Raw genomic sequence first — 16,212 nt, 5'->3', positions numbered from 1 at the left:
CACATGGCTACGATGCTTGCAATATTGTCATCGCAAGCCAGCTGTCCAGCTCCTAAATCGCACATACAGGGTGGTCTTTGACTTGAAACAATCGAACCCCTAAATTTACATTGCTAAGTGATTTTGCCCCATTTTACGACCTTTCTTAACCACAGTTGTTAAGTGAATCACTGCAGCTATTAAAGTAGGAACACAATTGTTAAGTGACTCCGGCCTTCCCCATTGACTTTGCTTGTCAAGAGGACACAAAAGGCGATCGCGTGATCCCGGGGACACTACAACCGTCATGGGTCAGTTGCCAAGTGTATGAATTTTTATCATGTCACCATGGACATGTTGCGATGGTCATCAAGTGCAAAAAATGGATCATAAGTCCCCCCTTTTTTTTAGTGCTGTTGCAACTTTGGTCACTAAATGAACTGTGATAAGTTGAGAACACTCTGTACCAGTAATGGTGTTTAACTTACCTTTGCTACCGGTTCGCTCACATGCATACACAGAGCATATTTGATGATGTCCAGCCGGCAGGGCGGAGCCTCTCGCTACTGCTACCAGTTCGTCCAAACCAGGGCGAATCGGTAGCAACCCACCACTGTACTGTACTGTTCTGTACATGACCCTAGGGATGTTGCAATGGCTGCAACTACAGAAGGATCTGTTGTAAATCCCCCTCCCACCCTGTTCAGCGCCTTCACAACTTCAGCCGCCTAACAAAGGGCTGTTCTGGGAAGACTTCCCGTAACTTGCAACTGAAAGACACAAAAGGAAGTAGATAAATACATTTATTTAATTCTCCCTATCCCTGTTAAAAGCTTCCATCCTGAAGTCTGACTTCAAACCTCAGCCAGGGGCAAAGGTATGTTTGTAGGGGGCGAAGTATTGCGGGTGATCTTCAGTGACCGGCAATACAAGATGGACGTCTTGCCTAACCCCAGGCAGTAATGCCACCAGTAAAGCTTTTGCCTGGGCTGCAGGATCACCCGGAGAGGTTCTTCTTCCTCTGCTGCTTCTTCCCATTCTTCTTGCTCAGTTTGAAGTCCCAGCCCTCCGTAGATCGTAGGGAGGGCAAAGTGGCGCTGGAGAAGAGACACGGCCAGTGATTCCGGATTCACCGATTCGTCGATGTGAGCTTTTAGCCCTAGTTCCAACTTAGAATAGCCAACCTTGCGGGATATTTCATTGCTGCTGGGCATGGGCAGGTCGGTTGCGTTGGAGAGGAGCTTGAGGCACTGCCACTGACCAAAGGCAGCGCCGTGGGTGATGGACAGTCCACCTGGGAGGAATGAGACCACGTCTGGGTGGATCGCGAAGGACTCCTCCTTGTGCCCTGCGGTGGCGGCAAAACGGGTGCCACAAAGCCGCTGCTCCTTGTCCATCCTGAAGCAAGCCAGGTGGGCAGAATCAGCACCATAGTAGTACAGCCCATTGAGAAGGGCGGGTTCCAAGTGGATCTCCTTAATCAAGGCCCCAGTGGCCAGATCAGCCACACACAGGGCCACCCCTCGTGACAGGAAGAAGATGAAAAAACACCCCTCGCAGAACGCATACTGGTCTGCTCCGCGGCAGCTGGGGTGTAACGGGAAGACGTCCGAAGGCGGCTCGGAGTTCAGGTCTGGCACTTGGCAGAAGGAGTCCCCGTGGAGGAGATAGATGGTGGAACTGCTGGGGTCTCCCACATAGTGGTCTTTTCCACGGCAAGCATGGTGGAGGGGCTGTATTTTGAGATCTTGCCCTGAGCAGAAGTCAAGCGCTTGAAGGAAATAACCCAAATCTGAGCGGACCACAAAAGCGCCGTGGCGAGTGACAAAGACCCCCGAGCCTGGGGAAGCCGTCTGGGGAACGATGGAAGCCATGCTATAGACTGTGGATTAGCAATGGTAGTTTAATAAAAACTTTGATTTAGACACTTGTACAATCTTCCTAATACTTTTAGACTCTCCTTGCAGCCCTCGTAACAGTACAATTGGGAGTGGAGCCCAATGGATAGACACCGGAACTATTATATCTTGACTAAGCCACAACTATAACTAAATACTAAAGCATAAAGCCTGATTTGGAAATTGCAATGACGGTTGATGTGGAAATTCTGAGAGTTGAAGTCCACACTTCTCAAAATTGCCATGATTAGTAAACAGTTAGACCTTGTCCTCAATTTGATCAGTAATCAATCAACTAAATATTTGTGTTTTAGGTGATGTATGAACATTACCCACACATACAAACACAACATTACACAACATTACACAGACATACAACCAGACACACAATTTATGTGTATAGTGTGTGTATGTGTGTATAAATATGTATGTATGTGTGTGTGTGTATATATATATATATATATATATATATATATATATATATATATATATATATATATATATATAATGTATACATGAATATACATACATATATACACACATATACACACACATCTGCTTATACAATCTCTCTCATAACTAATATATCTCTACAGTATCTATCTAATCTAAAGTATCTATCTAATCTAATCTTCAGTAACTATCTAATCTACAGTATATCTATCTATTTATCTAATCTACAGTATCTATCTACCTACCTACCTATTTATTCTACAGTATCTATCTATCTAATCTAATCTAATCTAATCTAATCTAATCTAATCTATCCTCATCTACAGTATCTATCCATCTATCCATCCATCTACTATTTAATGAAAAGAAGGACCAGGGCTGACAAGATAGCAGTGTTCCAATATCTCAGGGGCTGCCACATAGAAGAGAGAGTCAAGCTATTCTTCAAAACACCTGAGGGCAGGACAAGAAGCAATGGGTGGAAACTGATCAAGGAGAGAGAAGCAACTTAGAACTAAGGAGAAATTTCCAAACAATCAGAACAATTAATCAGTGGAACGACTTGTCTCCAGAAGCTGTGAATGCTCCAACCCTGGAAGTTTTAAAGAAGATATTGGATAACCATTTGTCTGAAGAGCTGTAGGGTTTCCTGCCTAGGCAGCGGGTTGGACTAAAAGACCTCCAAGGTCTCTTCCAGCTCTGTTATTCGGATATCTATCCTTTTATTTATTTTTATTTATTTCATTTTGTCACAACAGTATACACAAACATCGACATAAAAAAACAACACATCATAAAAGAAATATATATATATATATAAGTAAAAGTATGCAACAGCTATGTTAATTTGATATAATGAAGGGAACAATAGGACAGGAACGGTAGGCACTTTTGTGCTCTTATGCATGCCCCTTATAGTCCTCTTAGGAATGGGGTGAGGTCAATAGACAGTTTTTGGTTGAAGTTTTTGGGAATTTGAGAAGAGACCACAGAGTCAGGTAGTTTATTCCAAGCGTTAACAACTCTGTTACAGAAGTCATATTTTCTGCAATCAAGTTTGAAGTGGTTGACATTAAGTTTAAATCTATTGTTTGCTCTTGTATTGTTGCGATTGAAGCTGAAGTAGTCTTTTACAGGAAAGATATTGCAATAGATGATTTTGTGTGTTAAACAAAGGTCTTGTCGAAGTCGGCGGAGTTCTAAATTTTCTAATCCCAGGATTTCAAGCCTGGTGAAATAAGGTATTTTGCTGTTTTCGGAGGAGTGAAGAACTCTTCTAGTAAAATATTTCTGGACGCATTTGATAGTATTAATCTAATCTATTTAATCTTTTTCTAAGTGGGGGCTTTTAACCCACTTTAACTACAACTGACAAGAAGGCTGTACGAATAGCAAATTAATTCTCCCCTCGAAAGCTTCTTTATTATTATTATTATTATTATTATTATTATTATTATTATTATTATTATTATTATTATTATTATTATTATTATTTTATTTCCAAAACAGGGCTTTCTAGATCCATTGCCAACTTCTCCGCCTGGGCTCACTCCAAACTCATGGTACAGTCAGCTGCACCCACAGCTGACTGTTGGGGGCGAGTTATTGGCCCCGATGGAAAGGGTGCGCAACTTGGGCATTCTCCTGGATGGATGGCTGTCTTTTGAAGATCATTTGACGGCTGTCTCCAGGAGAGCTTTTTACCAGGTTCGCCTGGTCCGCCAGTTGCGCCCCTTCCTAGACCGGGATGCCTTATGCACGGTCACTCATGTGCTCGTGACATCTCGCTTGGATTACTGCAACGCTCTCTACATGGGGCTCCCCTTGAAGGGCATTCGGAGGCTGCAGTTGGTTCAGAATGCAGCTGCGCGGGTGATAGAGGGAGCCCCTCGTGACTCCCATGTTACACCAATCCTGCGCAGACTGCACTGGCTACCTGTGGCCTTTCGGGTGCGCTTCAAGATTTTGGTTACTATCCTTAAAGTGCTCCATGGCATAGGGCCGGGTTACTTACGGGACCGCCTACTGCCACCGATTGCCTCCCACCGACCCGTACGCTCTCACAGAGAGGGACTCCTTAGGGTGCCGTCCGCCAGGCAGTGCCGACTGGCGACACCCAGAGGAAGGGCTTTCTCTGTGGGGGCTCTCACCCTCTGGAACGAGTTTCCCCCAGGGCTGCGCCAACTTCCCGACCTCCGAACCTTCCGCCGCGAGCTTAAGACACATCTATTTATTTGCGCAGGGCTAGCCTGGGTTTTTTAGTTTTAAATTTAGTTTTAATGGGGTTTTATACTATTTTAGTGATATTTTAATTTCGGCCTAATTAATAAGTTTTTTAATTGTTGTTTTTATTTGTATTATTCTTATGTTTTTATTTGGCTGAGTCCTTCGGGAGATAGGGCGGTATAAAAATTCAAATAAATAAATAAATAAATAAATAAATAAATAAATGACTCTCTTCCATTCCCTTTTCAGGCAGGAAATTAATCTTGGTTGGGTTTCTTTTTCCCTCCCCCTCTCGTTTACCCCTCCTTCCTCCCTATTAGGACAACTGCTTCTTCCTAAGCCAACACCCGGTCACAAATATCGGGCACTTCGCGTCTTCCCAAGCCGCCAGAATATTTGGAGAGGACTTGAGAAGTAGGCTAGCCCAGGGGTCTCCAACCTTGGTCCCTTTAAGACTTGTGGACTTCAACTCCCAGAGAACCCTGGGAGTTGAAGTCCGCAAGTCTTAAAGGGGCCAAGGTTGGAGACCCCTGGGCTAGCCAATGCAAGGGAGGGGGGATCATTTTAAGACTTGCGGACTTCAACTCCCAGAATTCCCCAGCCAGCATAGCAGGCTAGGGAATTCTGGGAGTTGAAGTCCGCAAGTCTTAAAACGGCCGGGGTTGGAGACAACCCCATTCAATACGGGCTGCAAAATTGTTGCATTTAATTAACAACAACGTTGCTGTTCAATGCAAAGAAACCACCCCACTAATCCGCCGTGGTTTCTTTGTCCCTGCTCCGGGAGAAGCCCTAATTCGGCCCCGCTGGCAGGGAAGGGGGAACGGCGGGGCAGAAACGCAGGCCCGGACGGAGGCAGGCGACCCACCCGACCGACCCTCACCTGCTCAACGGCGGGGACTGGCAGCCACGCAGCGCGAAAGGGGGAACCTGGCAGCGGCTTCCGGGGTCAGGTGGGCATGCGCGGCAGCCGCGCTCGGCTCCTTTGCCAGCAGCAGGAGGAGGAGGAGGAGGAGGAGGAGACCGAACGGGATAGAAGGAATAGAAGGAAGAAAGAAGGAAAGGAGAAAAAGAAAGAGAGAAGGAAGATAGGTAGGTAGGCAGGAAAGAAAGAGGATAGGAAAGTAGGCGGATAGGAAGGAAAGAAAGAAAAAGAGAGGAAGATAAGGTAGGAAAGAAGGAGACAGAGAAAAAGAAAAAGATAAGGTAGGTAGGAAGGATGGAAAGAAAGAAAGAAAAAGAAAGTAGAAGATAAGGAAAGAAGGAAGAAACGAAAGAAAGAAAAGAAAAGGAAGAAGAAAGAAGAAAAAAGAAGGAAGGAAAGTAGATAGGTATGTAGGAAGGAAGGAAAGAAAGAGAAGGAAGATATGTAGGCAGGAAAGAAAGAAGATAGGAAGGTAGGTAGATAGAAGGAAAGAAAGAAAAAGATAGGAAGATTAGGTAGGAGGTAAGGAGAGAAAGAAAAGGAAAGGAAGAAAAAGAAAGAAGAAAAAGAAGGAAGGAAAGTAGGTAGGTATCTAGGAAGGAAAGAAAGAAAGAGAAGGAAGATATGTAGGCAGGAAAGAAAGAAGATAGGAAGGTAGGTAGATATAAAGAAAGAAAGAAAAAGATAGGAAGATTAGGTAGGAAGGAAGGAGAGAAAGAAAGAAAAAGAAAGTAGAAGATAAGGAAGGAAAGAAGGAAGGGAAGGGAGATAGGTAGGTAGACAGGAAAGAAAAGATAAGAAGATATTCAGATAGGAAGGAAGGAAAGAAAAAGATACGAAGATAAGGTGGGAAGGAAGGAGAGAAAGAAAGACAAAGTAGAATAAAAGGAAGGAAAGAAAGAAGAAAGAAAGAAAGTAGGTAGGTATGCAGGAAGGAAGGAAGATAAGAAAGAGAAAGAAAGGAAGATAGGAAAGAAAGGGAAAGAAAGAAGATAGGAAGATAAGGAAGGAAGGAAGGAGAGAAAGAAAGAAAGTCGATAGAAGATAAGGAAAGAAAGAAAGAAAAAAGAAAAAGAAAGGAAAGTAGGTAGTTTGGAAGGAAGGAAGGAAAGAACGATGTGAAAGATTATTGTGGAAATCGGCCTCAGCGTGTGGGACCGGCCGTCCTCCCTTTGGCTTTTGGCTGGACTGCAGGGAAAGTTTATGGGTGGCGCACTGGGAAGATTGCAGCCGGGCTTGGAAATGGACTCCTGTATGAGGTCTTTTCATTTGCAAGGACACAAACACACTGTACGCTGATCTTAATTTTAATGGGATTTTTTGTGGTTTTAATGTGTATTTTAATTAATGGGCCAAATTGAATAGGTTTTTTAAAATCGGTTTTTAGCTGTATATTGTATGTTTTTTATTATGTTTTTTACCTGGCTGTAAACTGCCCTGAGTCCTTCGGGAGAAGGGCGGTATAGAAATTAAATTATTCATTATTCATTCATTCATCAGCGTCACTCTTTGCGCAAAGATTTGGAAGCCCCTCTGTTTCTCTCTCTGCCTGTGCCCCCTCCCTCCCTCCCTCCCTCTCTTGTAAAGCTGAACAGAAGCATAGACTGACAGACTACCAATGCATCTTGGTTCATCTTTTATGTAGCAGTCATTGATAAGTGTGCAAACACAGGCAAAATCACATGCAGGGTTCCTTAAAAATCTAAATGATGATCCAGTAATTGTTACAACACTATACCACTAATCAGTAGGCTATCCAAACTTAGTTGAAGTATCTCTTAACCCTTACAGAATCACAAGCATGATCCCGGGCATGATCTTCAATAGATCCTTCATCAATCAATCTGCCCTAATCCATATTTGATTACAATGTAAAACTGATCACCTTTGGCTTTCCCCAGGAATTAATCTTGTTCAAGAGATAACCACAGATCCTTAATAAATCAACCTGCCCAATTCCATATTTCATTACAATCTAAAAAGAGATCGCCCTTTTGGCTTCTCCCCCACTGGTTAATCTTGTTGAGGAGGCGGCAGGATTTTTTCATCCTTGGGTTCAAAACTCTTCAGTTTGATCCCAAATTGATCAAAGAGAATGGTTGGGATCTCGGAGTCCTGCAAGACCGTTTCCATACGCTCCTTTCCGGTTGTGGAAATGAGCCGCTGACCCATGTAGGTCAGACGTCCACCAGCTGCTTTGCGCAATGAACAAAAGGATTTGCAGGTGAAGATAGAACAGGGTGATGTCTGGTGGTAAAGACACATATCATAAAAGTCTTCCAGTTGCTTCTCCTCTAGGGTGAATTTATAGAGGAATCTCCCCCTCTCTCCAGAAATTTCCCGATATTCCAGTACCCAGGTAGCTCCTTCCAGGCTCAACCAAAATATGCCTCCTTCTTGAACTTGTTCCACCTCCGGCTTCAACTCTAACGGTTCCAGGAAACCTTCTCCGAACCCAACATCGCACAGGAACTGCTGTCCGTCCAAGTCTACCAAAAGGATCAAGTGGTCCAATGGAGGACCATAACACTGTGTGAAGCGGTTGCAGACACGTGCCGCTAAGATTTTGGTGTCAAATCCCAAAGTTTGCAACAACCACCGGAAAAGTCCGTTCAGTTCATAACAAAAGCCACCGCGGTGGTTTTGGACAATCTTCTCATACAAACGAGGCAATTCCAGGCAGATGGGCTCCTGACAATGGATGCTGAGGCTCTCAAAGGGTACGGAGAAGAGATGGGAACGGTGGAGGCCCTTCAGGGTCTCCAAAGAAGGGCACGTGGAGGCATCTTGGAATCCAATCCGTTGGAGGTAACATCCGACATCCATCTCATCCATCTCTATCTGGATAGAAAGTCTTGAAAAAGTGAATGGGGAAGGGTTTCAAGATTCCAACTTCTCCTCTTTCCAAAATCTTGTTCTGCTCCTTTAATCACTTTCAATAATGAAGCTCTAAACCATGGTTGAGACTCCAAGACACTCTAGTTCCCAAGTCTCTTCTCCTTTCCTCTCTGATTTTCTTCCCTGAAAACCTTTCCCCTGCTATGAGGTTTGCTGTGTCTACAGTGTCTGATAGGTTAATTATTCCAAGGGACCGAAAGAGGAAGTGAAAAAAGTTAGAACCTCCCACTTGCTTCATTCTATAATTTATGTATATTAACCCTTTTTCACCTCAAATCTCTTTAGGGCATTGAATTTCTCAGGGAATACAGTGTCCTGCTTTTCAAGTCTCTTTTGCAGAGCTATTTTGGGAAGGAAATTTAATTGATCTTGCTTAACACATGGATATTTATAGAGAGCGACCAACTTGGTGCCATTATCTGTGCTGGGTATGGAGTCATGATAGAGGACTCTCTAAACTATTCAAGCTGAGCTGTTTTAATTCTCAGTAAGACACACTTGATTGCAGTGGTGAAATCCAAATTTTTTTACTACTGGTTCTGTGGCCGTGGCTTGGTGGCCATGATGTGGCTTGGTGGGCATGGCACAGGAAGAATATTGCAAAATCTCCATTTCCACCCAACTCTGGGGCCAGCCAGAGGTGGTATTTGCCAGTTCTCCAAACTGCTCAAAATTTCTGCTATCGATTCTCCAGAACCTGTCAGAACCTGCTGAATTTCACCCCTGCTTGTTTGTATGTTTATGTGCATGGATGCCTTTATTTACTTTATCCAAGTAACTATCCATGATCTGAGATTCTTCCCCCGGCTGCCACACACACCCAACTTTCCTTCTTGTTTTTTCTATCTTTTATTATTTTATTTATTATTTATTTTATTAGATTTCTAGACCGCCCTTCTCCCGAAGGACTCAGGGCGGTGTACAGCCAAGATAAAAATAAACAATGTACAATTAAAAATAAATTAAAAAACTTATTATACAGTTAGGCCGATAAATTAAAATATATAATCTAAAAAAAAACCCAGTTTAAAACTAAATAACAATTAAATTTAAAATCTACCCAATTTAAGAAAGCCCCGCGTGAACAAACAAAAATGTTTTCAGTTCGCGGCGAAAGGTCCGAAGGTCAGATATTTGGCGTAAACCGGGGGGAAGTTCATTCCAGAGAGTAGGAGCCCCCACAGAGAAGGATCTTCCCCTGGGGGCCGCCAGCCGACATTGTTTGGCGGACGGCACCCTGAGAAGTCCCTCTCTGTGTGAGCGTACGGGTCGGTGGGAGGCATGAGGTAACAGCAGGCGGTCCCGTAAGTACCCTTCAGTCATTCAATCACCACAGAATTCGCAGATGAATTTTTACCTCATCCTGATTCAAGGAACTTTCTTTGTAGAATGTGGAAATGTTCTACATACGATATACAGTAATGGCCAAAATTGTGGAAACCTTTTGGAAAAAGTCTATTTTTGAGGTTTGGTGGCTAATAACACCAGGTGTTTTTTTTGAGTTTCAAGATAATCCTATTCCACTGCTGGAATGGCCTGGGAATATCCCAGACCTTAACCCAATTGAAAATCTATGGAGCTGACTAAAGAAACTTGTTAGTCAGAAGCGACCCAGCAATAAAACCCAGTTAATAGAAGCAATCATTAAATCTTGGTTTCACATTATAACACTGCAGAACTAAAAGACTTGGTTCACTCCATGGGAAGACATTGTGAGGCCGTAATTCATGCTAAAGTTTACCCAATTAAGTATTAACTGACATGGTGTATATCTCTTTTATTCTATGGTGATAATCTTTGTAATATCTCATTTTTTAATGTGTTTCACTTTTTTCTTTATACTGAAACTGCTATACTAATAGCAAATTCTTCATAAAAGTTATTGCATTACATTCTTTATTAACTTATCTTTCCATTGATATATAATTTTATGGTATTACTCCAAAAAAAGTGGTGTTATTAGCTAGTTTGAAAAATACACTTTTCCCAAAATGTTTCCAAAATTTTGGCCACTACTGTATCTTGATTTCATAAAAAAAGAAAAAGAAAAAAGAACAATGTTTGCTAAAATACCACACAGCAAGTGTGTGCTAAATAGAATAGCATATTAAGTTCTTACACGGGTGACTTAGCCAAATTGATCGATTGATTGGTTTAATTCAATTTGGATGTGCCCTAACTCCAAATGACCCTGGCTTCTGACAAAAAAGGCATAAAAGCAGCAAAAAATAGAAAACTAACCAAGTATATATATAAAAATACAACTACAAAATAACCACAAGGTGGCATTCCAATAGCAAAGCATTCTATTGACCCTCTTCTAGTACCAATTTAGTTTTGAGTGTTGGCTGACTAAATTCTTGTAGCAAAGGTAGCAATAATAAACTATTCTGTGCTTAAACAGAACAACAGGGTTGGAAGGGACCTTGGAGGTCTTCTAGTCCAACCCCCTGCTCAGGCAGGCAATCTTGTACCATTTCAGCGAAACGGTTGTCCAGTCTCTTCTTAAAAACATCCAGTGTTGGAGCATTCACAACTTCTGGAGGCAAGTTGTTCCACTGATTAATTGTTCTATAACCATTAAGCCATAAAAATTCATGGAATGGCACAACCTGTATTGGCGGCCTCTCCCCATCCAAAGTGGGAGATTGAGGGGGAAAATGCTCAATTTTATACAAACCATTTGTTTAGTGATTGGAGTTCCGACGTCTTCTGAAAAAAACTAACTTATGACCATTTTTTACACTTAGTGACCATCACATCATCCCTAACGGGCACGTGCTCAAAATTTGGGTGCTTGGTATCTGGCAAAATTCTCAAATTCTACTTCTTTATATTCCACTTATAAAAGAGGAATCTCCCCAGCCTGGCAAGAAGACGGACTTGGTGCACCTATCCTTGATCTTCTTGGCATCTCAGTGGCTTTTGATACAATCAATCATTTTGGACTGATGTATGGGGTTGGGTGGTGGCAGAGCCTTGTGTTGCTTCATCTCAGGGATGAAATTCAGCAGGTTCTGACAGGTTCTGGAGAACCCGTAGCGGAAATTTTGAGCAGTTCCAAGAACCGGCAAATACCGCCTCTGGCTGGCCTCAGTGGGGTGGGAATGGAGATTTTGCAGTATCCTTCGCCTGCCATGCCCATCAAGCCACACTACGCCCACCAAGCCATGCCCAGAGAACCACTAGTAAAAAAAATTGGATTTCACCATTGGTTCATCTCCTGCTGTTTCTGCTCAGCTCCTACGCAGCCCCACCGCCCCAAAAGAGCAGAAGCAGCTGTGCACCAGGCAGCAACTCCTCTGGTTTCTGGCGCTCCCACATGTGTGAAGATCAGCTGGCCGGCATGCCGGAACCTGGCAGAGCAACAGGCCACACTCCCATGCCTGCAGAGATGGCTCTGTGTGCCACTTCTTACATGCGTGCGATAGGTTACATCAGACATCACGGCTGTATGCAATCACTTTTCACTTTTGAATCACTTTTGAATGTAAGAAGTTACTTTTGAATGTAAGAAGTTCTTTTAATCTTTAATTAAATAAGTTAGTCTTTAAAAAAAAAGTGTCAGGTATTCATTATTCTAAGTTCTGTTGAATAATGGTCTCTCTTCAATTAAGTCTTTGAGATACCCAAGAGGTCAAGATGAAGAGCAAGAAAACACGAACAATTTATTAGAAATGATGAAAGACCAGAACAATTTCATGAGAATCATGACCTTATACAACTTCTGAATGCCCAATGATAATATGCAGAATCCCTTAGCGGTGTGAACATGCTCATAAATTATAAATAATTACAAGACTTCTTCAGAGAGTATATAACTTTTCCATGTGAATTCATATAGCCTTTCTGTTAATGAACTGCTGAGCGTCTCTAAATAGAATTCTTTAATTTCTTCACTAAGAAGTCTTCTGTGGCAATTTGTGTAGGTTCCTCCATGAGACATCCAGAGCTTCCTGAATAGAGCACAATATCTGGCTTCCATAAAAACTGTGTGTGTGTGTGTGTGTGTGAGAGAGAGAGAGAGAGAGAGAGAGAAATCTGGAAATACAGGAAGCAAAACTAGGACAACTATAATTAGAATAGAATTTTTTTATTGGCCAAGTGTGATTGGACACACAAGGAATTTGTCTTGGTGCATACGCTCTCAGTGTACATAAAAAGACAAGACACGTTCATCAAGGTACAACACTTACAACACTTAATGATAGTCATAGGATACAAATTTAACACTTAATGATACAATACTTAATGATAGTCATAGGCTACAAATAAGCAATCAGGAAACAATGAATATCAATATAAATTGTAAGGATACAAGCAACAAAGTTACAGTCATACAGTCATAAGTGGAAGGAGATGGGTGATGGGAACGATGAGAAGATTAATAGTAGCACAGATTTAGTAAATAGTTTGACTGTTGAGGGAATTATTTGTTTAGCAGAGTGATGGCGTTCGGAAAGAAATTGTTCTTGTGTCTAGTTGTTCTGGTGTGCAGTGCTCTATAGCGTCGTTTTGAGGGTAGGAATTGAAGCAGTTTATGTCCAGGATGTGAGGAGTCTGTAGCTATTTTCACGGCCCTCTTTTTGATTCGTGCAGTATACAGGTCCTCAGTGGAAGGCAAGTTGGTAGTCATTGTTTTTTCTGCAGTTCTAATTATCCTCTGAAGTCTGTGTCTGTCTTGTTGGGTTGCAGAGCCAAACCAGACAGTTATAGAGGTGCAGATGACAGACTCAATAATTCCTCTATAGAACTGGATCAGCAGCTCCTTGGGCAGTTTGAGTTTTCTGAGTTGGCGCAGAAAGAACATTCTTTGTTGTGCTTTTTTGATGACGTTTTTGATGTTAGCTGTCCATTTTAGATCTTGCAATATGGTAGAACTTAGAAATTTAAAGGTTTCTACTGTTGATACTGTGTTGTCAAGTATTGTGAGAGGTGGAAGTATGGAAGGGTTTCTCCTAAAGTCTACCACCATTTCTATGGTTTTGAGTGTGTTCAGTTCCAGATTGTTCTGGTCGCACCACGAGGCTAGTCGTTCAACCTCCCGCCTGTATGTGGATTCATCATGGTCTCGAATGACACCGATCACTATTGTGTTCAAATGCCTTTATATCAGTTCTAATAGTACAGGTAGCCCTCGACTTACAACAGTTCATTTAGTGACCAGTCAAAACTACAACTGCACTGGAAAAAGTAATTGGTGACTGTTTTTTACAGGTACGACCTTTGAAGCATCCCCATGATCATCTGCTCTAAATTCAGATGCTTGGCAACTGGTTCATACTTATGACCATTGCAAGTGTCCCGGGGTCATGTGATCCCCTTCCGCAACCTTCTGACAAGCAAAGTCAATGGGGAAGCCAGATTCACTGAACAATTGCGTTATTTACTCATTAACTGCAGTGATTCACTTAACAACTGTGGTAAGAAAGGTGTCGTGTCCCACTCCTCCGCTGACGGCCGGGTCAGGGAAATCTGAATCAGGCATGCCTCTGCAGCTCTGCCAAAGTCCTAGCAAAGTTCTCAAGGCAGGCAGGAGACCAGAAAGTGACTTCAGCAAGATATGTTAGACTTTGCCTGACTCAGAGAATGCCAGAAAGCAGATCCTTTATATAGGCCATGGGGTGTGGCTCCATGACTCAGCACTTATCCAGGCCTGCCCCTCCCTTCCTTTTGTCGCCGCCGCCTATCAATTCTTCTGAAGCGAGGGTCACTCCAGTAGGCAGCTGTTGGTAATTGACTTTCCTCAGGCTCACATGCTGTGGGGGAGGGGGAGGGGTCTAGTTGCTCTGTTTGCCTGGGCATGGAGCCAGAGCTGGGGGATGGAGGTACTTCTTCCTCCTCAGCCTGTCTGGGCATGGAGCCAGGGCTGGAGCCGGGAGGTATACTAGGACAGGGGCCGGGATAGCTCAGGCAGTAGAGAAGCCTGTTATTAGAACACAGAGCCTGCAATTACTGCAGGTTCGAGCCCGGCCCAAGGTTGACTCAGCCTTCCACCCTTTATAAGGTAGGTAAAATGAGGACCCAGATTGTTGGGGGGGCAATAAGTTGACTTTGTAAAAAATATACAAATAGAATGAGACTATTGCCTTATACATTGTAAGCCGCCCTGAGTCTTCGGAGAAGGGCGGGGTATAAATGTAAACAAACAAAAAAAAAAACATTCCTCAGCGTTCGGAAGCAGATAAGAAGGCCCTGGCTGCGGTGAAAGCGGGCGAGACACAACAAAAGGTCATAAAATGGGGCAAAACTCACTGAACATATGTCTCACTTAACATCAGAAATTTTGGGCTCAATTGTGGTCATGGGCAACTTGTATGGGGAACAGAGAGAGCTTGACTTTCTAGTGCCGTGATGGCGAACCTATGGCACGCGTGCCAAAAGTGGCACAGATAGCCCTCTCTGCTGGCCCGCATACCGTCAGCCCAGGTGAGATCTCCGTGACTTTTTTTTTGTGTGTGAGCTTCTGTTTCCCTGCAAACGAGGAAACAGAAGGTCACGGAAGAGAAAGATCTTACCTCATGTCATGCTGTCGGTGTTGGGATGGCCCGCCTCCCACTGGCGAGCTGGTCTTCGCGTCTCTGCTGCACACACATGCATTTGCATGCCCCTTTCAGTTTGGGCACGCGCCCGCACGCAGTTTGGGCACTCGGTGTCTAAAAGATTCACCATCACTGCTCTAGTGTATGAGAGATATGGTGAAACTGGGGCAAATAGAGATACATACAATGAGAACCAAATACAAGATAGACCAGGGGTCTCCAACCTTGGCAACTTTAAGACTTGTGGACTTCAACTCCCAGAGTTCCTCAGCTAGCTTTGCTGGCTGAGGAACTCTGGGAGTTGAAGTCCACAAGTCTTAAAGTTGCCAAGGTTGGAGACCCTTGAGATAGACAATATTAAGTTACTGCTGAACGTAACAATTAATAAACACAAGCAATTTAAATCTCATCAGTGATGGTTTGTCTGTGGGGTGTGGGTTTGTCCTTGGGTGACCATGTGCCACAGATTAAGATGGATGCTTCCTTTTACTTCTGCCTTCTCCAAATGCTAAAGGAAATGGAGTCTGGCTTCCCAGCATGCACTTGGTTTGAGAGTGTGGGCTGACGGGTAAATGGATTGAGTCAGCTTCAAACGATATACTTGGTATTTTGTCTCTCCAGCCACTAGATGGGGCTAAAGGGCAACAACAGTGTATATAAAGATAGTATGTTGGGGTATATTTATTTTATTTTTGTTTCATCGCGCGGGGCTGGCTTGATGTAGTTTAATGTGGGTTTTATTATAGTTTTAGTCTGTTTCGGCCGAATTGAATTAGCTTTTTAAAATGTTTTTAAATTTTTGTGAAATCCGTCTTTTATTTGGCTGTAAACCGCCCTGAGTCCTTTGGGAGAAGGGTGGTATATAAATTAAATAAATAAATAAACAAATAATATTTGTCCAGGGATGGGTTCTACTTACCTCTACTACCAATTTGCAACAGGACTGTGCATGCACGCTTGTACTTCTCCACATGCACAGAAGCTTCCTGATAATGTCGGGGTCAGTGGGTGGAGCCTCCTGCCAGTTTTGCTCGCAAGTAAGTTCGCAAGAACCGGTCCAAACCGGGGGCAACCCACTACTGTATTTGTCCCTCCAGCCACTAGATGGGGCTAGAGAGCAGCAACAGTATATAAAAGTTATATGCTGGGGCACGACAGCGACCATGACATACTTGAATTCACTATAATGAGTAGTGTTATACATAGGATATAACACACAGTAGTGTACCACATAGGTACAATGAGACTAGTGTTTAGACCAACAGAACAGAATAACAGACTTGGAAGGGGC

The 16,212-nt window shown here is 43.1% G+C and overlaps 2 protein-coding genes across 2 annotated transcripts; both read right to left on the bottom strand.

Moving 5' to 3' along the window:
• Window positions 1–762: 762 nt before the first annotated feature.
• LOC131198693 (uncharacterized) lies at window positions 763–5,585 on the bottom strand. Its single transcript, XM_058183604.1, has 2 exons — window positions 5,440–5,585; window positions 763–1,861 (listed from the first exon to the last, which is right to left on the bottom strand). The coding sequence occupies exon 2, from the start codon at window positions 1,851–1,853 to the stop codon at window positions 834–836; it is 1,020 nt and encodes a 339-aa protein (XP_058039587.1). The 5' UTR covers window positions 1,854–1,861; window positions 5,440–5,585; the 3' UTR covers window positions 763–833.
• A 1,525-nt stretch (window positions 5,586–7,110) lies between these two features.
• On the bottom strand, window positions 7,111–8,546 carry LOC131198221 (arylamine N-acetyltransferase, pineal gland isozyme NAT-10-like). The gene has a single exon (XM_058182714.1). It carries the CDS (start codon window positions 8,314–8,316, stop codon window positions 7,495–7,497), a length of 822 nt encoding a protein of 273 aa, XP_058038697.1. The 5' UTR covers window positions 8,317–8,546; the 3' UTR covers window positions 7,111–7,494.
• Between the last annotated feature and the right edge of the window lie 7,666 nt (window positions 8,547–16,212).

This window comes from Ahaetulla prasina, chromosome 4, assembly GCF_028640845.1.
Source record: "Ahaetulla prasina isolate Xishuangbanna chromosome 4, ASM2864084v1, whole genome shotgun sequence".
In the NCBI taxonomy this organism is placed as follows: domain Eukaryota; kingdom Metazoa; phylum Chordata; class Lepidosauria; order Squamata; family Colubridae; genus Ahaetulla; species Ahaetulla prasina.
Note: the sequence above shows the minus strand (reverse complement) of the source record. Positions and strands in the feature narration are given on the sequence as shown.